This window comes from Leptodactylus fuscus, chromosome 3 (assembly GCF_031893055.1).
Source record: "Leptodactylus fuscus isolate aLepFus1 chromosome 3, aLepFus1.hap2, whole genome shotgun sequence".
Classification (NCBI taxonomy): Eukaryota; Metazoa; Chordata; class Amphibia; order Anura; family Leptodactylidae; genus Leptodactylus; species Leptodactylus fuscus.
The window spans coordinates 22,584,132-22,606,573 of record NC_134267.1 but is presented as its reverse complement, the minus strand read 5'-3'; the positions used below and the strand labels follow the sequence as shown (position 1 = coordinate 22,606,573).

Below are 22,442 nucleotides of genomic sequence, written 5' to 3'. Positions count from 1 at the left end.
GCCAACTCAAATCAAACTTCGAACATTTCACTGTTCGCTCATCTCTATTATAAACATATACTCTGTTATAACATATATATACAATATATATGTTATAAAAAAAAATAACATTGCAATTAAAAAATAATGAAAAAAATCTAAGTACAAAACTAAAAAAACAAACTCAACCCCAGAATAATGGAAAGGATACATCTACTGATGCCAGTATTTCCCGACTGCCGTCAATGGTGAATTTTGCTCCACACGGATATGGATATTCTAGAAAAATAAAAAAATATTTTTATATAAAAACCTATGACATAATAAATGCATCTCTACACCATGTTTTGTAGATGTTAACCACTACAAACTGAGAACCCCCCATACGATCTGCTGTTTCGGCGTTGTTCTGACTTGTCAGCATCACAATTTGGCCCATGCCACAGTCGCACTGATCTGTACACTTGCCCATTTTCCATTTTTTTGCAACAATCTCAAAATATCCCCCCACCCATCCATTCCCTCTATATTCTCTATCTGACTATTTTCTGTCTCACCTTTCCTCACCACGTCATTCAGATATCTCTTTAGATCCCAGGCGTGGAGTCTTGAACCCTGTAATAAATCAGGAGATTAGAATAATCTGTAAATCTATCCGATGCTTATCCTACTTGTGCTGTGCCGTGATTGGCTGCTATGGTCATGTGACCACTCTATAAAAATGATGTCACTATCTGGAGAATTATATGGAAGTAAAACTTACCTTGGTGGCATAGAGTCTGAAGATACTTTCATGATCGGTAACGTTCAGTCCCTAAAAACAAGAATAGTTCAAAGTTAAAAATATGCAACAAATTTCAAGAGGAGATGAAGACAACCCATCCCTATGATCACATCTTTATACTCTCATAGACTCTTCATTTCAATACTTTTAGCCCAGGTCCCCCCTCCTGACAGGAAAGACCTTAATTAGCATATTATGTACAGTACTTAGGAACAGTTGGGACTTGAGACAAAATTCCAACTGTGCTGGAATCAGTGGAAGGGAGTCTATCATTGGCTATAGTGATTTTTATCTAAGCATATATTTACATAGTATTCAGAAAGGCTATTCCAGACATACCTTTTATTCAGTAATTCTCCCAGTCGTTTTTGAATTAGCCCGCTTTTAATGATAAGCTAATTAGCCTCCTCTGTGCACCCGGGAGTGTCTGTGATGTTCTCTGAGCACTGTGTGACATGTGTAAACGGGAGGGGGGGGGAGTAGGGAAGGCTGATGAGCCATCAGCAGCAGCAGCAACATTCCCTGCTCTCACTCCCCCCCCCCATTTACACACATCATACAGTGCTCAGAGAACATCACAGACACTCCCGGGTGCACCGTGGAGGCGAATTAGCATATCATTAAAAGCAGGCTAATTCAAAACCGGCTGGGAGGATTATGCCTGGAATAGTCTTTCTAAAGGCTATGTAAATATATTCTTAGTTAAAAATCACTATAGCCAATGATAGACTCCCTTTAATGGATGGAAACAGCTGGAGTTGGTGAAGGTGGTGAAAAGTTTTTTTGTTCTGTGCTCCATTAGGGGTGGACAAAGCAGATAGTCACACCTGGGCCCTGGTGTCTTAGGAAGCTCAAAGCCAATAAGAAGTTACCAGGATTATTAATAGTGCATGGTGGGTGGGCGTGGGTCCTGTTGCAGATTTTGAAGTGGGGCCCAGGAGTTTCAAGATATTACTTGTCGTATACTGAGCTCCAAATTCCCTACAGACACAGAGTTTTATAAGAGTCAGTCTATCTACAGCCACAACTAGGGGGAGCTCTGGAGTTTACTGCACATACATTAAGCTTAATAATAAAGCATCTCACAGCTATCTCCCTATCTATCTTTATCATGTCTATCTATCTATCTATCTATCTATCTATCTATCTATCTATCAATCATCTATCTATCTATCTATCTATCTCCTATCTATCTATCTATCTATCTATCTATCTATCTATCTATCGATCTCCTATCTATCTATCTATCTATCTATCTATCTATCTATCTATCGATCTCCTATCTATCTATCTCCTATCTATCTATCTATCTATCTATCTATCTATCTATCTATCTATCTATTTATGTATCTATCTGTCTGTCTGTCTATCGTACACAGTATATACACTGATACCTACCTTAAGACTCTGTTGTGAAGCGATATCACTAAAATAAAACAATTGATAAACAAACTGGTTACTGATTTATAGGAATGTAAGAAAAATAAGATATGATAAGATATTACACAGCTCTATGATAGTTCTGAATGTTATAGAATCATTTCTTAAGGGGCCCATCCATGCTCAGTAAGTTTTTGTGGATTGTGGCTTACTTAAAGGGGTACTCCTTTTATTTGGGAGGGGGTTCAAGGGAACTTGTCACAATGAAAATGTAATGTAATCTGCAGGTAGAATATTATAGAGCAGGAGGAGCTGAGCACGTTGATGTGGGAAATATTGAGCACAACTTGTAGTAACCTTATGATTGAAATCATGACTCTTTCTATGTTTAGGAGTCCAGTGGGCGGTCCTAAATAGTATCTGACAGCCCCCTCTGTCTGCACGCTCATACAGGGAAGGCCTCCAATAATAGGGTAGGACCACCCACTGAACTGCTGAGCATAGAAAGAATAAGGATTTCAATGAAAGTTACAAGTTGTACTAAATATTTTCCCATAAACCTATCTATAGCATGTTGTCTGCCCATTAGACTGAATTTTGTTTGTATGACAGAAGGCCAATATTTTGATCTTAAATTTTCAGAGCTCCTCCTTCACTAGGGGGTCACAATCCATACTCAATCTCATTGATAATTGATTCATATACTGATAACCTTGTGCCATGAGATTTTGCTGAAAATGTGACCAGAATCCTGAACCTGGGTATGGAGAAGCCTAATGTTACTTACTCTGAGCAGCCTTCACTCTTCAGGAAAACTTGGAAGAGGAATGAAGATTCGTGGTCCTTCTGCGTGGTGTACAGAATGACGCCGTATCTCCCCGGTGACAGATTGAAGGCCTTAGTCACATCTTGCTTCTTGAAAGACTTAATAATTGATATATTCTCTGGAGTCAAGACGGAACTTAGAGGCTGTTTATCAGAGTCTGGGAGCTGTGACACACAAGAACAATGGGGGTCAGTATCCGAATAGTAATAAGAATCATTTAATAACACAGGTAATAACAATAATAACTCCATTCTACACTCAACCCTTTTCTCACAATAATAGACATGAGAGAATATAAAGTGCCAGGTAAATCCTACTAATATTATAAATGTAAAAGTTTGGACATTTGTGTGTTTGGTACTCGATCATGCAAAAATAGCTGAACGGATTTGGATGAGATTTGGCACATAGATAGTTTGTAACCTCGATTATCACATAGGCAACTTTTTATACTGGTAATGGCATGGCTTCACGACTTATGAATTTATGTTCATATACTATATTAAACTGCTCTTGGCAGCAGCTTTATCTCAGCTAATTACAGGTTGCTGATAAATCCTGTTATCTTTCTATGTAAACACACAGATAACACTGATTCCATTGTGTACAATCATTTGCATATTATCTGATGTGCTCCAGGCAGCGTGCTGACAAACATGCTGGGTAAAAGAAAATCTAATTTGTTACAAAATTCTGAAACAACGACAGCTATGAAGGTAGCCAGAAGTCACAGAGTTCTCCTCAAGCGGAGCTCAGGGGGATCATCGATGCCAACAACACGCTCATTATATGGGGTCCCAGTGAGCTGCTGAGATGCCAGAGCAATTACGAGCACAGCACGAGGAACGAGTTCAGTGACAGGCAAGCTTGACAGCTGCCGAAACGCTGGAGCTGGCAGATCATCAACGCCAACAACACGATCATTATATGGCATCCAAGCAAGCTGCTGAGATGCCGGAAGAATCAGAGGCACAGCAAAAGGAATAAGTTCAGCAGTGAGACAGCTTGACAGCTGTCAAAACGTCGGAGCACGCGAACCATCGAGGGCAGCAATTTGTAGCACAGCTTTCGGGCCTATATGGTACTACTAGCACAGGCTTCGGGTCTATGGTAATACCCCAGACCACGTGATGTCTAGGATATTACCATATAGTCCTGAAGCTTGCTAGGATTAACTGCGAGCACTGGAGCAGAGGCCCGCTGCTGACTGTGAGTGGCCGCTGGAGCAGCGCTGCTGCCGATAGGTGATTGGTGAATCAGCGCTGTCTCCAGGACCACCCCAAGATGTTTCCAAGGAAGAGAAGACGCTCTGGAAACATCTTGGGGCGGCTTATACTATAGGCCGCAGAGAACAGCAGTGAGCAGGGGTGAGCCCAGGCCGTGATCCCACTGCCGCTATTATTATACTCAGGGGTCTTTTCAGACCCCCGAGTATAATAATTGTAGCCCCAGGGGAGGTGAGAGAACATAACAAACAGTTTTACTCACCTCTCCGGGATCTGATGTTAATCCTAGCAGGCTTCAGGACTATACGGTAATATCCCAGACGTCACGTGGTCTGGGATATTACCATAGGCCCGAAGCCTGTGCTAGTAGTAACATATAGGCCCAAAAGCTGTGGGCCTGTATGGTACTGCTAGCATTTTTCCCCCTTAGCTTATACTCGAGTCAATAAGTTTTCCCAATTTTTTTGTGTGTGTGTGTGTGTGTGGGGGGGTGTCGGCTTATACTCGAGTATATACGGTACATAAATCTAAATAAATAAAAAAATCTAAACATCTAAGTCTATATTTAGACTCTGTATTATTTTATATATTTAGAGTCTGTGTTACTTTATATACTTAAGCTCTTTATTTTATATATTTAGATTCTAGATTGCTTTATACATTTAGACTTTATATATTTAGACTCTAAATATAATGTAACAGAGTCTAAATTTATGAAGTCACCAGATTTGAAATATGTTAATTAATACAGAGTCTAAATTTGTAAGGAACATGGTGTCTAAATATATAAAGTAAAACAGAGACTAAATATATAAAGTGTAGACACATTTTTAATCCCCCACACCATACATTTACCTCTCATAATGGTAGGCAGTAGGGGGTAACATAATTTATTGCAAAATACAAAATAATTCTCTGATAATTTACCTCCATATTTCATGTATAATCTGAATTCTATCACATTTTTTGTCTGTTTGCAAACACTTTAGCAAATCCTATCAGATCGCCTGGCTATAGATTTCTGAGCAATGAGCGCAGTCAATATAATCAATGTAACATTTAGCTAAACACCTGGATACATTGTATTGTGCGACCGATCACTTTATACATTTCCTGTCACCTCTGCCCCCTTTATACATTATAGTCACCGCCCGTCCTCCTCCACTACATACAGATCATGTATCTCAATCATCCTCCGAGGCGCCACCTACCTTTACCAGCACGAAGCCGATCGGCAGCCATTCACCGACCTTCTGCCGATTTCTGCTGTTTTGAATGAGAGATAACACAACATTTACTCCGCTCTTGACCTCATCAGATCCGGTCACCTGTATACTGTACAGAGGATTCTTCAGGAAGAAATCTGTGTGTAATAAGATTGTATATTTATATATGGTGGACATTAGTAAAAGGACAAAAAGTTGCAGTGGAGACATTAAAGAGGTCGAATCTGGTAACAAACAAATGTCTACTTTTTCAGAAACATTGCCCCTCCTGTGCGCAGCCTGCATCTGGTATAGGAACTGGAAACAGCGCCACTTTTGACCATAGATTGGGACTGGTATCACAGCCAGAAGCATACGACCATTTTATAATGATCACTACTGTCCATACACTATATTTATACATGTGATCATCGCAATGAGACGTGCCTAATATAAAGACCCCTGAACCTAGACAGAATTACCTTTATCTATTTGATTCCACGAAATATTATCCATTGTCCACCGGTTCTGGAACATCTTGCGGTACCATTTCTTGTGTTGATCTCCCCAATCGTAAAAATTAGGAACTTGATTGCAGATAATGATTCTGGAAAATTCTTGAATAAAATCCTCCCAGCACATCCTGAAAAATACAAAGTATAGTAAACATCGGCAAATTTGACAACTCTTCAATCCACAGTATATATAGTGCTCCATAATTGGAGCCATAATATTTTGAGAGAACTGATTTGCATACTGACGAAAACCGGGATTTATACCGAACGGCGGCATAGAAGACATCTAAAGGTAGGAGAAGAATAGCCTTTCTTAAGGCTATTCCTACGTATTAGTCACAAAAAATTGTGTTTTAATGATAGGATCCCTTTAAGCTTAACTGTAATACCAGATACAACCCATGGATTCGAATGCAAGAAGGCAGCCATGTTTTTCTAATCCTGGACAACATCTCTAAATCTGTAGGTTTCTACAATCCCAGAAAGAAAATTCACTCTCCATATGTGGAAGTAACAAAATTGGAAATCATGGGTCAGAAGGAAAAAGAGTTGAAAGGTCAGGACAGAGCAGACCCGTACCAGAACTCTCCATCTTCACTGTTTCTGTGCAGTCTCCGTCTATCGGCCTCTCTCAGTTCCTGCCATAAGGGGCACCTAAGGACAGGGATACAGAATATATTTTTGAGGAGTATTACCAAAATTTACATCTTGTACGTAAAGCCACACACCCATATACCATAGAAGAGTCACAAAGACCCTTATGAGAGACGTTATGGGTAATTAAATATTTTTTGTAATTTTTTTGTGTGATATTTTTGGACACTTTGTGCCCTTTATTTACATTTTAGGAAATTATTGATAAGCCCCCTCAAGTGCCCCCATTATAGTTACCTGTCATTCCACTTCCCTTTCCATTCTCCGAAGCCCCATGGATTCCATATTCGAATGAGTCTCACAAATCCATTCCTAAAGGGAACCTATGAAGAGACACAAACATGACTTTAATATTTTTGCACAATTTAAAGCAAAATTTCTTCATTCTGTAAAATTATGTGCTGATTCCTATATTTTTACGCCACGTAAAGGCTAAACCCTCAACATCAGTGGGGGTCTGGTTACATGCCGATCTAGTGACCTGCTGATCATCTGAATGAAGAGACCACAGGGACTATTTTATAGATTACCAGGCATACTGCCATTCATCTGGTAATGGCGGTGCCTGGTATTACAGCTCTTATTCAAGTATATGGAACTGAACTGCCGATCCAGGTTACTACCAAGGCAAACATCACCGCTAGAGATGGGCAAACCCCCAAGATCCGTTTTAATGAATATTCATGAGATTGGGTACATTTCAGTCCAAACTTTTTGAGCACAACCTGAAAGTGCTATCATTATACTTCGGGGCCTCTTGGCATCTGCTGTATGATGTTACACATAGCGGGGACACCACTGAAATCCAATAACAGGCCTCAGTGGCTGCATAGGGTGCATCCATATCATGGCATGTTGACCCATTGCCACATGTTACTTCTAAGGCCCAATCACAGTCCTCAGAATTGACCCTGGGATTTGTTATGTCATAAGAGGTGCGAGGAGGAAGACACGTGTCCAAAATGGCAGATGGAAGAACAAATGCATCCAAAGAATTACAAACAATACTCGGCATCAGACAGAAAAATAACTCATACAGATAGAAGAATCGCATGCAACCAAGCATTAGATGAAACAGACAACTGAGATATTGGGATCACAGAATCTATTTGGTCTTAGGAACCTCATTTGACCAATTTGTGGTTCATGACAATTTTTGTATCCGGGACAAGTCTTGAAGAAATATTATCATAGCTTCCTTTGAGCTTCCTTACCTTATGACTGGTATGCTCCAATGTTTACAGACTATCCCCACTTTATCTGTACCCAAATTTAGTAATCCCCAGTAGGCTCATTATCATTGGCCACATCTTCATTATTTACCTCTGCGAAGTCGGTTATAGAATAAGCATGGCGTTCCACTAGGCCGTTCGCCAGGAGAGCGTTTTCTTGTAGTTTCTGGTGGGAATAGACACAACAGTTACAAACTATAGGTGCACTATATGGGAACAGAGGTAGTTACACTTGGGCTCTGGTGAACAAGGGTGTTCCAGGGTCCATCTGTCATATTAGGAGACCTAGATGGTAGATAAGGTCCCTTTTGTAGGCTCAAAAATACTCTCATTTAGTGAATTTATCAAAACTAATTTTGGATTCCCCCAAATAGTTTTGAACTACTTTCCACTCTCCACAACTCTTACTGTTTACAGCCTTTAGGCACGCCTATATAACTCCATAGTCACAGACTACAAACACACCCTGATCCTGCAGTCATGAGTTATCTATTCTATCTCATCTTTTCTTCTTCTCATCCATAGTATAACAAGTGGTGAGGAGCAACAAACGGCTGTAGAATCAGACTACGTACGGTGTCTTTGTAGTCTGACGTCAGCTAATAGCACAGTGGATGAGATTTCTATTAATCTCACCTACATGTGGCACCTAAAGCACAGCGGTCTATAAGCACAGTATGTCAATTATAGCTGCAGCTCTCACCCGTAGTGCAATGTAAAGGTTTAAAGCTATGGACAACCCATAATGATTCCTGAAGGTCTGTCGTAGCAAAACCACCCAACTTCCAATGTTTTTGCTTCTGCAGTTTCTAAAGGGACACCCTGTGGTCACTTGAGTTGCACTACAAAGGGGCCCACTGAGGCTTAGATGCCCAAGGGCTCGTGCAATCCTCAAGGTAGCCTTGTTTGAAAAAAGCTCCCTACTTCCTGCTGTGACCAAGCTATCCTTCTATGAGAGATTGTAAGGAAGGCAAATGAGGCAACTGCCTAGGGGCTCCTAGAATAAGACGTGGGGATTGGAGATGTTTTTAAGCACATTTCTCATGTTGGTTTATAAGGTTTTAGTGAACCCGCTGTTGTTTCATGGTTTCTACACAATGTTACTTACATCACTCAGTATGCGTTTACTCCGGTTGCCTGTATAAACGTCCTGTAAAATAAGGTTGAATAATTTTATATATTTATATATATCAAATAGTCCTAGAGGATTAGGCTGGTCAATGAGGCAGCAAATTCCTTGAGCGTCTCACCATAAACCATCTTCACTTTTACATGACTTACTTGTTTGTACTCTGTGACTTTGTATCTTATCTAGAACTATCGCCATGTGTCGCCATGGCTACAGACTACAAACAAATTCTCTGTAGTCAGACCATATTGTAATTTGGAGTTACACCTCTGACTATTTTTATATAGAAGGCATAAGAAAAGTATATGTTTTGGTACTATGCCAAAAGGATGAAGGTGATGGAGACAAATGAGAGGCCAGAGGATTAGAATTACATGGGAGAAGCAGAACAGAGTATTTCAGAAGATATTTAGGCCAATCCTTTTACTTGAGCTACTACCAACTTATCATATTAATGGGTCCAACTTCATGTCTTAAAAAGCACAATCAGAGTCAGGGGAATAAGTCCCAGTCCACAATCTATAACAGGGCTCCCACTCAACATGTACAATGTATAATACAGTTTTTTTTTTATTATACTATTAAGAGACATTTGGGTCCCTTCAGTCTCCAGGGCCCAATATTGACTGCTACCTCTGCACCCCCTATATTTACCCCCCTGATCAGAGTCCCTCAACCCCTCACCATGAACCATCATCATATCTACATCACTTACCCGTTCATGTTCTTTGACATTACATGTAGGGATTTCCTCAGGGGCGTTGCCATTTATTATCTCCTCTGGATGGTCCTGTAAAGAATACACATTATAATAACATATTGATGGATATCTAAGGAAGAACGTTATACAAAATTATGCTGATAGAGCCCCACATATGCGTGAATAGCATATTAAACTGGGGTGATTTATGGGAGTTTCTAATACAGAGGGCTTTCAAAACCCCTTCACAACTGGATTAGACCCTTGAAAAATGGGTTTTGGAAATGTTCTTGAAAATTTTGAATATTGTTGTTTGATTTGTAAACCTTATAATGGCCGTAAAAAATAAAAGGGTCAGTAACGTTTGATGCCGACATAAAGTAGGGATCTGGTACGTTAGATTTATAATCTAATTTTGGTGGAATCTGTATGCAATGCACATCATTTCAAACATTTTAAAATGCATATTTTTAAAAATTTTCAACAAATTTCCAATTTTTTTCCATAACGAAACACAAAACATATCAACCAAAATTTATCAATAAGACGAAGTGCAATGTGTCACGAAAAAACAATATCAAAATTACTTTGGTGAGTTAAAGGGATCCTTTCAGTCAGAGACAATTTTTTGTAGGTACCACGTCGGATGGATGCTTGCACAGTATTGTAAGCGCCCATTTTCTCGTGGCCTGTGGGCATGCACAGTCTGCTCTGCCCAAGGCCCGAGGCCTTAGAAGTTACAAGCCACCACCGGAACAAGAGGCTGAAGATGACGCTGCTGAAGAAGAGGAGCCCGCGCTGAAGAGAGTTCTCATGCAGCATTGGGGCCACCCCCAGTGCTGTCTGAGCACTGGGGCCCGACCCCAGTGCTGTGAAAGAACTCATTTACATACCCACAAGAACTGGGATTGTAGGCGAACGGTGGCACGGAGAAGACAATGAAAGGTAGGAAACAAATAGCCTTTCTTAAGGCTATTCCAATGTGGTACCTACAAAAAATTGTGTCTGACTGATAGGATCCCATTAAAGTGTTCCAAAGTTATTACTGCGTGTAGTAACACATGTCAGATTTGAAAAATCAAGCTCTGTTGTGTTAAAAAAGCAGGCCCATTCTTTGTAAACTTTGGCAACTAATTTATATATTAAGAAAGCAGCACCTGTTTGATCTCTGTGACATTGCATGTGTAGACTTCCTCAGGGGCGGTGCCATTTACTATCTCCCCTGGGCGGTCCTATAAGGAATACAGATTATAATAACATACTGATAGCAATCTAAGGCAGAACATTAAAAGATATGAAAACTTTTGCAACTAATTTAGATATTAAAAAAGCAGCACCTGTCCGTTCTCTGTGACATTAGTGACATTACATGTATGGACTTCCTCAGGGGCGTAGTCATTACCAATCTCCTCTAGGTGGTCCTGTAAGGAATACAGATGATAATAACATATTGATTGCAATCTAAAAGTTAAAAGATATGAAAACTTTTACAGCTGTTTCATATAAAAAAGCCGCACCTGTCCGTTCTCTGTGACTTTAAATATTTGGATTTCCTCCGGGGCGCAGAAATCAGTTATCTCCTCTAGGTGGCCCTGTAAATAATACATAGGTTTACAATGCACTGGTGACAAACTAAAGCCAAAAGTTAAAGGATATGTAATCTTTTATCAAGTCTTTGTATTTCACCATATCATAGAACATATAAATGAAGCCGCTCTCACACAGACAGTAGTCTTGATTATAAAGTCTCCTATCATTTCTGTACATAGAGTTACCATGTAGTGCTTTGTGGCTACAGACTACAGACTCTGTGTAGTCAGACCCTACTATGATTTATTTTTTCAGCCAGGGGTCAGACTCTGGGAGACATGTGAGAGGCACAGAATGAGACTTACATAGTGAAAGCAGCACAAAGTATTTCAGCAAGCAATTGGACTGATCCATCTACTTGAGACAGTGTTATCTTATTATACTAGTGGGTACAGATTTATGTCCTAACAAAGCAGCCATCAGAGCCCCTTTGCCTTACACCATATATCACCATCTATTACCTGTCCATGCTCTTTCATCATAAAAATTTGGGTTTCATCAGAGGCATTGTGTTTAACCACTGGGCGCTCCTGTAAAGAATACAGATATTAATGACATATTGATAGCCAAAATGAAAGAGGATCTAACATTTTGCAACTATTTTGTGATGCAACAAATTCATTCTAGATTAAAAACCTTCTATCAATTTGTGTCTACAGCTCCTAAGTAGTCTTCTGTGTCTCCATAGTTACAGACTACAAACCAGCACTGTGTAGTCTGATCTTACTATATTCTACAATTACACTATTTTACACCCAAATACCCCTCAGTCGCATTGAAATAGATCTGTATTATAAATGCTATATAGTAGGTGGTGACTCCTTTTCCAAATTTTGCATTAAGGCCCAGGACCTTCAAATACCTCTCTGGCTGCCATACAATTGGGTTGCCTACTTACCCTGTTGAGGCAACTGTCCCTCAGGTTGCCTGCGTAGGATCTCTGCAAGTAACAAAATTACATTATCACCATTGTATAGTTGAAATAATATCTCGGTCCAATAAATACAACTATAGAAGAGGTAAGGTTTCTTCAAGGAAAGAAAAAGGATTCCCTTAAAATAAGCAGATCACAGATTATTCCTCATGGATCATATGTAATCTACAAAGGGATTTGTCAAGTGTTCAGTTTTTCTGCAGTGCCTCCACAGGTGAAGTGAAGTATTACATGATATATAATAACTCAAACCATTGGATCTTACCTGATGTATACTTTGATTCCTGGTGATAAAATCCTATAAAACAAAGGATATTACATTGTAAATGGAATAAAAAAAAATAAATAAAATAATTTATTTAAAAATACTATAAAGTTTTGGGAATGTCTGTAAAGTTCACTTGTAGATTTTTATGTAGGTGAGCTGGAGAGTTGGTATAATTTTTATAAATAAAAACGGGTCTCTCTGCTTTACTATTTTCCATTTTTTATTCCGGATCCAGCCTGCCTCTGCTCCCAGTTATTGAAAGTTGCGATAGTTTTTGACTGTCTGGTACCACCACTAGGGGCGCACAGGAGCTTACTGAAGATTGATTTTATTGCCTTTATTGAATTAAAAATATAGTGAGCTGAGCTCCCCCTTGTGGTGGCATCAAACAGATAGTATATGGTCATGTCCCTGTCTGTGACTTCAAATTTTTCTTAATTTCAGATTCTTACAAATACTTTTCATTATCTCAAAAATGAAACATTACTTAGCATGATCCTGTATCTTCTGTGTAGTAGGGCCACAATGTGGAAATATGGGTCACTAAAGTCACTCTGTTAAGACTCTGGTGACTCTGTGCACGGTCTGGTTGAATTTGTTAGGGTCCAAAATAATCCCTTACCTGCTTGTCGCTGATACAGGCCATCAACGTGTCTGGATTTCCCAAACTAACCATGTTCCAGTAAGTATGGGCCTCGGGGCTCTTTAGATTAAATGTCATGGTCAGTCCACCGGTCAGATTCACAAAGGCTTCAGCGGGATCTCCCCAGTGTAAGTTTTGATATGAACCCAAAAATCTAAAAAAAAAATTAAACTATAAATGAAATTTTTTTTTTTTGCCCCCTGGTGGCTCATGAAACCCTCAAGTGGAGACTCATGGGCAGTGCTAGAGATCTTTCCTTCATGAGTAACCTACAACCATCAGGTCAATGAGAAGATGAATAATTACTTTGCGTAAGCTTTCTCCAGGAGACAAGGCCAGAATTCGTTTTCGCACGATGGCCGCACCGACAAATACTCTCCATCCAGGAACGGCAGCTTGTCATCGATCACGACATCGACCCACTCGCCAAGATGCCAAAACTAACCAAAAAATATATATATTTAAACATATTATATTCTGAATTTATGACCAAAATCTATAAAATTTACAGATTTTTTTTTTTTTTTTTGTTACGTTGTAAAATATTATTACTACTTTGGGAATATTAGGTGCCCACCTCTATTACCAGAGTTATAACCCCCAAAAGGGGCATAGGAGGACCCGGATGTCTAATGTCACTGTCAGACTGCTCCTCCACCTACATTCCTCCTCCCCTACACAGGGCACCTGATCAGGAGGGTCAATGCCATAATGTCAGGTCTCTGCTGTTGTACAGACGTTGAGTAGGTTTAGGGTAAGTTCACACAGAGGTTTTTGGTCAGGATTTTGAGGCCGTATCCGCCTCAAAATCCTGACCAAAAAGAGAGATCCCATTGAAATAAATGGGAGCTGCTCAGGCTTGTTCCGGCTCCCAGAAAAAGAAGCGAGGTGCTCATTCTCCAGGCCATTTCGCTTCGTGATTCGGCCTGAAGATACTCCCTCCTCCGGACTAGGCCCATTTATTAATCCGGAGCAGAGTGCACGGCTGGATGCTGGTGAAGTGCAATGGCTTTCAGTCACGGCTACCCGTCTTTTGGACTGGAACCTGAGGCGGCCTCCACTTCAAGTTCCGGTCCAAAAAACCCCATGTGAACTTACCCTTAGGGCTCGTTCACACGGGGGGCGGTGGGGTGGACATTGACCATATTTTGACTCGGGGAGTCAAAATATGTGAGTCATACTATGCTATGTGTGTCATGCGTTTTTTGAAGCACTAAAAAAAAAAAAATAATAATTTTGTACATGTTTTTTTTTAAAAAAACAATCTGTAAAGAATAAAGCAATGCCAATTTTTACATAACTGAAGATTGCTGGTTTTCCTTGGAAGAAATTCCTTTTAAGTGACAAGTCAAAATATGGTCAAAACCCGCCTGTCACGATGTCGCGGCTTCCCCCACCCCGAAGTCGGCTCAAATGAATGGGCCAACGCTGGAGAAAGGGCAGCTCGCTTCTTTTTTTCTGCTATCGGCAGTTGCCGATAGCAGAAAGAAGAACGCTAGTCGTCTCCATAGACCACCATTGCAAAGGGGCGGATTATGACGTGGACTCCGCTGTCAAAATCCGCCCCTTTGGCCCCGTGTGAACTAGCCCTTATAGTGCCCAATTCCCCTTCTGCTCCCTGCTGGTCTCTTCTGAAGACTCCCCAAACTGTCATAAGAACACAATACTGAGGCGTTCCGGTGGCAAACTTCATTAGTTATGTAATTATTTTGCCAGAGACTGAAATACAGTCTGGGAGGGGGAAAGGAGGAGGGGAGATGTGAAATAGGTTATTTTTTTTTTTTTTTTTAAGACTAGGTTTTCCTAAGATTTGAAAAATATATTTTTTTAAAAAAAATCATTTTACCTCTCAAAAAAATGTAATAAAAAATCAGACATTCCCTAAAATAGTAAAAATAAAATCTACATCTTGTGCTGCAAAAATAAAAAAAATCGGTTACACAGCTCACACAGGGAAACATAAAAAAAAGTTACGAGTGTCAGAATAGGGCGACTAAAAACATATTTTGCGTTTTGATTTTTTAAAGATTTTTTTTTAAAAAAAAAACATGACAAACTATATAAATGTAACACCGTAGTGATTGTACCTGCCCTAAGAATATAAGGGACATATCAATTTTACTATACAGTTAACGCCGTAAAAACGAAACCTGCGTTGACCGATTTATATAAACTAAGATCTCTCCTGTGTTTTTGTATTTCATGTTCTCGGTTTTTATTTTTCGGCAGTTTCTTTTCCTGATGAACCTTTGATACCTGTTCACATACTGAATTATATTTATTTGTTCTTGTTTTTTAAGCAACTTGAACTTTGTTCAGTTTTTTTGCAGTGTTAACTGTTTAGACATGTCACATCTATTTTCAGATTTTTTTGTGCTGTAACGCTAAGGACCCGGCGTTGATTCTGACACGTAAACTCGCTGCAATCAGCGCTGCAGAACAGAACAGAATCCCATTGAGTTCTTACGCCCGCTACACATTGAAATCAATGGGAGGCTTTTTAATCCATTGATTTCAATGTGTTACGCGCGTTAAACGGAACCCATTGAAGTCAATGGGATTCTGTTTTGCAGCGCTGACTCTGACACGAGTTTACGTGTCAGAATGAGCGCCACGTTGCCTCTTGTGCACGGGCCCTAAGGCTAAGACCCCATGTTGTGGAAACGCAGCATTTTTTGTTGCAGATTTTGCTGCTTTTTTTGAGCCAAAGTCAGGAGTAGCTTGAAAAGGAATGGAAAATATAACAGAAGCTCTTACCCTTGGTTCACATCTGCAATTGGTAATCCGTTCAGGGAGTCTGCATGGGGACCCCCCCGAACAGACTACCGAACGCATGGGGTCTGTGTGCTTACCGTGCGCTGCCCGCACGAATCATACGGACATGAAAGTAGATTGTGAAGTACTTATCTGTCCACATGTTCCCTGTGGAAATCTCGCGGTCAGCACACGGACCCCATTATAGTCTATGGGGATCCGAGTGCTATCACTGCACACCGCTTACAAATGCATTTGGTAGTCCATTCGGGGGGAAGGGGGGGTGTCCCCATGCGGACTACCCCGAACGGATTACCGACGCAGATATGAACGAGGCCTTAGATGTTTCCTTTCTGTTAAATCCACTCCAGACTTTGGCTCAAGAAAAACAGCAAAATCTGGTTAAAAAAAAAAAAGCTTAATTTCCGTAAAAGAGCCTAAAAACCCAATATAAAGAAAGAAAAACAAAACACAAAATTGGTGTATATGAATCTCCCCCATTCTGATTTTTTTCTAGCTTCCCTGTACATTGTATGGAATATTAAACGGCACCATTAACAATTAATCTCACAAAACATGAGCCCTCATATGGCTCTGTAAACTGAAAAGTAAAATGGTTATGGCTTTTGGAAGGTGGGGAGTAAAAAATAAAATAAAAAGTAAAGTAAAAAATAAAAAATACAAAAATAAATATATAAAAAATGGCTCCATTGGAAAGGGAATAATAGAGTCTCCAATGCAGAACCTTGTCTAACAGCAAATTCCCACTACTTTTATTACAGTCTGTTGTTCTCATCCATCATGGGATGAAAGCAATGGATATTAACAGTAGTAGAGTGGTAAATTTGGATGGTGCGCCCTCTCCCTGTGTCTGTTCCCATTGATTATAATGAAAAAAAAACAAACAGTGTAATGGAAGAAAACGTCCATCGTGTTTTTACATGGGGTTGAATGCAGATTGAAACCAGACACAAGGGACTCTTTCTGCATCTGTCATTTAATGTCCGTTGCTCTCATCCTGTTGCAGAAGAGAGGACCAGATGATAAATAATGGTATTGCGAACTAACCCTAACTATGCAGAGAGGGCAGGATCCTCCTGATGTGGAACTGGGGGATTGTGCTATGTGCTGTCACCAATCAGATGCTCCCTCTCCCCTCTCACAGCACAAGTCTACACTTTTACAGTAGCTGTTAGCCAAAGAACAACCATTCCTAATATAATAAAGTTCCCTGAGCTCCGATGATGAGCTTTTGTACTTAGAATACCCAACGCCGCTACTGACCAAACCCGGCTTTATAAAGCTGAGTCTCCCACGGATGCCACGCCCCTCTTGATGATGTCACAGGAAAGGAGCCAATCATTGGTAATGCCTCCTTCCAGCCCCTTGTAACATCACAAAGTGGATGCGTTGAACACCCAGGAGTAAAAATATTGTAGAAAATATAGAAAATTGAAAATAAAACCAGTAAAAATTCTCAAAAAATACAATTCACATGAAAACTGGGTATAACATTTTTTTTGATAAGACTTTCCCTTTAATATTTCACAATTAATAATCATTTGGATCTTACCCTGAAATGGAAGATTCCAGCATAGCCTACGGAGTATCCTTGACCTAGCGGCATGATCTTCTGCAATAGTTCAGGCTTCAAGGTAATGGATCCAATAGCGGATAACACCCAGCAATCACCTGTGAAATACACCGTCAATGATCTAATGTTTCTGCGTAATGTTGAGTTACCAACTTGTCACCAACTTAGGCTAAGTTCACATATGAGACGGAGCCTCTGCTGCAAAAACCAACAAAAATGGATGGAGAGAAAAGATGACATTGCTCTCCAATGGTTACAGTATGAAAACGGAGGACATCGGGCAGACCCCTGTATAGTATATAGGGTCTATAAGGGCCTGCGGGAAAATAGTAGTCCCTCTTTCCAACCTTTGGGTCCCATGGTGAACCCAAATGATGAAGAGCCCAGGGTAAATGTGAACCTAGCCTTACCTGAAGTCAAGGCACATACTGTATTTGTTTAGAGGCAACATTGACATGACCAGACAGAAACAGACTGGACCACCAGGAGATCTCTGGTCTCAGGCTCTGGTACAAAAATAAGCCACTAAGATTCCGCAAGAAACAAACGCATTAGAACACTTGTCTACTTTGTGGTACCGGGGGCCTGTGGATCTTGTGTACACAATTCTGGGTACTAATAAGTCTATCTGACCCCCTAGGGTAATGAGATAAAACACTAGGACAGAAAACTACATTTAACACTAAATTTACAGCACTGAGAAGAATTCATCCTTACCGAGTCTGCTTTGTAAAATGTCAAATAAGCTGACCCCATCCACAACAAAGTGCGGAGCCGCACAGATCTCCTGCAGAAAAGAAGAAGAAATCTAACTAAACCAGAAAGAAAGATCAATCACAGACAACAAATCACATATACAAATACACGCTTATATGTGTACAGGATAAGTAATGTAATGTATGTACACAGTAACTGTACCAGCAGAATAGTGAGTGCAGCTCTGGAGTATAATACAGGATATAACTCAGGATCAGTACAGGATAAGTAATGTAATGTATGTACACAGTGACTGTACCAGCAGAATAGTGAGCGCAGCTCTGGGGTATAATACAGGATGTAACTCAGGATCAGTACAGGATAAGTAATGTAATGTATATACACTGACTGTACCAGCAGAATAGTGAGCGCAGCTCTGGAGTATAATACAGGATAAGTAATGTAATGTATATACACTGACTGTACCAGCAGAATAGTGAGCGCAGCTCTGGAGTATAATACAGGATGTAACTCAGGATCAGTACAGGATAAGTAATGTAATGTATGTACACAGTGACTGTACCAGCAGAATAGTGAGCGCAGCTCTGGAGTATAATACAGGATGTAACTCAGGATCAGTACAGGATAAGTAATGTAATATATGTACACAGTGACTGCACCAGCAGAATAGTGAGCGCAGCTCTGGAGTATAAGTCCAAGTCGCAGCCAGTAAATTTTTCAGGGCAGCTCTAGATGTGACTGGAGTATAACATAATGTAAATTGACCTTTGTACCCTTGTGTATCCCTGCCAGTTGTCTCATTATATACATTACAGTCCTATTCATCTCTATAGAGCATATACAGTTCTCATTAGGTCTTTTAATCCCTCTTAAAGGCATCTTTCTCATCTCCAGGGCTCTCCTACTGCCTCTCACTCACTACTAACCGTTGGTCTCTTCCATTCTATTTTGTGAGTATTGAACTCATTCTTCAGACGTGATCCAATACTGTTCATATTCGCAGGGAAAGATTCATCTGTGAACAGGACGCGCTTCTTCAGGTGCCATTCTCTTAATGTCTCGAAATCCTGATTGTGAAACTTCTGTGGATTCTCCGGGGTGCCCATACTGGTATGGATGGCTGAGCCGATGCAGCTATTCTGTCTGACCAGGCTCATGCTTGCTCTATAAAAAGAGGATTTAGGCTAAAATGAAGAAATTACTAATACAATGTGAGGTTTTAAAACATTGCAAAACTAAATGGAGGAATTGCAGTATTGCATTCACATAATCATTGTGGATTATGTTATCCTTCTGGACATTCAAGTATAAATTAATATTAACTCAATTTTTTTTTTACATTTTTCTGGTCATCCCCCAGCACAAGAATTTAATAAAAGTCAATGATAAATACAATATTTGGAAACTGTACTGACCTGTAGGCTAAATCCCCAGTTTGCAGAAACGCAGTGTTTTTCTTCTTGCAGATTTTGCTGCATTTCTTTGAGCCAAAATCAGCAAAGGAAAAGGAAAATATAAAGACAATTCTTAGACCTTTCCCTTCTGCTCAGTTCACTCCTGACCTTGTCTAAAAAAACTGCAGCAAAGTCTGCAACAGAAAAAGCTTCATTTCTGAAACGTGGGAAACGCAGCTTTTTTTGTTGCAGATTTTGTTGCTTTTTTTTAGCCAAAGCCAAGAATGGCCGCAAAAGGAATGGGAAATATAGAGGAAGTTCTTACACTTCTGTCTTCTGCTCAATCCACTCCTGACTTTGGCTGAAAAAAACCCAACAAATTCTGCAACAAAAAAAGTTGTGTTTCTGCAACATGGGGCTTTAGCCTAAGACTGGTCTTACACGGCCGTAATTTAAGTCCGCAAATGGTCCACAATTATGGGTTTTCAGTCCGCAAATGGTTCATATTCAGTGTGGCCTCTTACACCACCGGATATTTTATCCGTGGTGTGTCGGGCCGTGACCGAGGTCCGTACTGAATACAGCAGGTCCGCAAAGGCCGGCGCTGCACGGACTTGCCCATAGAACTCGACTAGTGCGTGCGGCAGGACACGCACATCTGCAATGTCTATGTCCAATGTCTAGTAGTACTGTTGCTGATCAGCAACTTGTGGACCGTAAAACCAATACGGTCGTGTAAGACCAGCCTTAGAGTGGATAAGTTGATATGCCGCCAATTTTCATGGCTGATTCTCCTGTTTTTAGGCTAGGTTCACACTAGCATCGCCTCTTTGTTGTTCGGAACCTGAACAATGGAAAGGTGGACTGTAAAAAGTGCAGAAACACTCTGAGCCCGGGGGACCCCATTGACTATTAGGGGTTCCTTCAGGTGTCTGCGGATGTTTGGCAGACACTTAGACTGAGCAGGGTAAAATCAGTGGCCATTCTGCAGTCATTTCTGTAGCAATCTGCCTGTAACAAATTGTATTTTACAGTTTCCGCATTCATAAACAAATCCACAGCAGATTTTTCTGCAGCAAAAAACATTACCCTTGTGAATATTCCTTTAAGATTACTATAATAACTGTGAAATGATAAAATGATGTGTATAGAATTAATAACACAACAATGATAACAATATATAATAACAGTATTAGCCATAACATTATTATTATTATTAATAATATTAACAATAATAATATTAACAAGAAAAATACTACTAATAACAATAATAATAATAATAGTAATAATTATAATAGTAAAAACCGCAAAGCTTTACTTAGAAAATACTTTGTTCTGTTATTAAAAAAGATAAAATAAAAATATAACGCGTGTTCACAAAATTGATTCATTAACTTCCTTTATAATAAAAAAGACAAATAATAATAATAATAATAATGATGATGATAATAATGATGATACAAGTACAAAAAAACCCCAAACAATCAATAAATGTGCACAGGACTTTATATACACCGTATATCACTGCATTGACTTACTGTTTCTCTTCTCTTCACCTATGATCTGTTCTTCCAGGAAATGTTCCGCTGTCTGATGATTCTCTGTAAAATACCAGAACTTAAATAGGTAAAAAAAAAAAAAAAAGCCGAGGGGAAGGTCCAAAATACTTATCACATACAAAATGCCATGTAAAAGAAAGCCTGGGGCACATACGTGTAACTCTAGGAACACAAGGCCTCGTCCTTTCTGCGATTCTGAAGAACTGAGAGCAGGAAATGAGAGTAACTTATTAGAATAGTTAGGCTGCATGCACACGGAGTAACGCCGGGCTTGTAAAAATACTCATTCACAGCCGCACACGCGAGCGCTGCGGACGGCTCCCGAACACTTCCCATTCACTTCAATGGGAGCGCTCGTAACGCTGACGGCTTTCCCGTAGATATAATGTTAAGAGAAAGTCCGCAGAGGAAAACTCTGTGAACTTTCTCTTAAAAGCGCTGCGGAAAGAACCGCAATACGTTCACGCAGCATTTCTTCCCGCAGCGCTTTAGTGCTGCAGATACGGCTAGTGGGGCCTTAACCTTAAAGGGATTCTACCATTAAAACTCTTTTTTTTCTAGTTGACACGTCGGAATAGCCTTAAGAAAGGTTATTTGTCTCCTACCTTTAGAAGTCGTCTCTGGCCCGCTGTTCTGTTAAAATCCCAGTTTTGAATGATATGCAAATGAGTTCTCTTGCAGCACTGGGGGCGGGCTGCAGGCAGTGCTGAATGCACAGACTGGCGGCCATTTTTTGGAGGCTGCTTATGTGCACATGCGTAGTACGCTCCTGTAGTTCTATGGAGTACAGTTTGAACTGCGCATGCAAGCGGCCTCCAAAAAATGGCCACCGGCCTGTGCACTTGGCTCTGCATGCAGTCCGACTGCGCAGGCGTTGAAGTGTGACCCCAGCGGGTAGAAGAGGCGGTTGCTGAAGAAGATGGAAGCATCACTGGAGAGAGTTCTCTTGCAGCATTGGGGACACCCGCAGTGCTGTTTTAGCGCTGAGACCCACCCCCAGTGATGCGAGAGAACTCATTTGCATATCAATCAAAACCGTAATTTTAATGGAACGGCGGGTCGGAGACTAATTCTAAAGGTAGGAGACGAATAGCCTTTCTTAAGTCTATTCCGATGTGTCAACTAGAAAAAAAAGAGTTTTGATGGTAGAATCCTTTAAGTTAACAGCAATGCCCCAAAACGGCCACAATACCCCTATACGAGACATAAAGATGCCAGTGCCCCTATACAGTCAAATGAAAAAGTTTGGGCACCCCTATTAATCTTAATCATTTTTAGTTCTAAATATTTTGGTGTTTGCAGAAGCCATTTCAGTTTGATCTATCTAATAACTGATGGACACAGTAATATTTCAGGATT

General features: G+C 40.2%; 1 protein-coding gene across 1 annotated transcript in view; it reads right to left on the bottom strand.

Annotated features, from left to right (window-relative positions):
• The window catches only part of LOC142196879 (calpain-13-like), a 347,930-nt gene extending 326,840 nt beyond the window's left edge, over window positions 1–21,090 (bottom strand). Inside the window, exons 1-18 of the mRNA XM_075266865.1 lie at window positions 21,063–21,090; window positions 19,057–19,294; window positions 18,131–18,200; window positions 17,393–17,511; window positions 13,372–13,505; window positions 13,045–13,219; window positions 12,420–12,452; window positions 12,119–12,160; window positions 11,682–11,750; window positions 11,148–11,222; window positions 9,646–9,720; window positions 8,910–8,951; window positions 7,893–7,967; window positions 6,807–6,892; window positions 6,495–6,569; window positions 5,883–6,043; window positions 5,407–5,558; window positions 2,931–3,133 (exon numbers count right to left, since the gene is read on the bottom strand). Of these exons, the coding sequence (XP_075122966.1) occupies window positions 2,931–3,133; window positions 5,407–5,558; window positions 5,883–6,043; window positions 6,495–6,569; window positions 6,807–6,892; window positions 7,893–7,967; window positions 8,910–8,951; window positions 9,646–9,720; window positions 11,148–11,222; window positions 11,682–11,750; window positions 12,119–12,160; window positions 12,420–12,452; window positions 13,045–13,219; window positions 13,372–13,505; window positions 17,393–17,511; window positions 18,131–18,200; window positions 19,057–19,287 (1,817 nt within the window). The 5' untranslated portion in view covers window positions 19,288–19,294; window positions 21,063–21,090. The remainder of the gene's footprint in view (window positions 1–2,930; window positions 3,134–5,406; window positions 5,559–5,882; window positions 6,044–6,494; window positions 6,570–6,806; window positions 6,893–7,892; window positions 7,968–8,909; window positions 8,952–9,645; window positions 9,721–11,147; window positions 11,223–11,681; window positions 11,751–12,118; window positions 12,161–12,419; window positions 12,453–13,044; window positions 13,220–13,371; window positions 13,506–17,392; window positions 17,512–18,130; window positions 18,201–19,056; window positions 19,295–21,062) is intronic.
• Window positions 21,091–22,442: the final 1,352 nt, after the last annotated feature.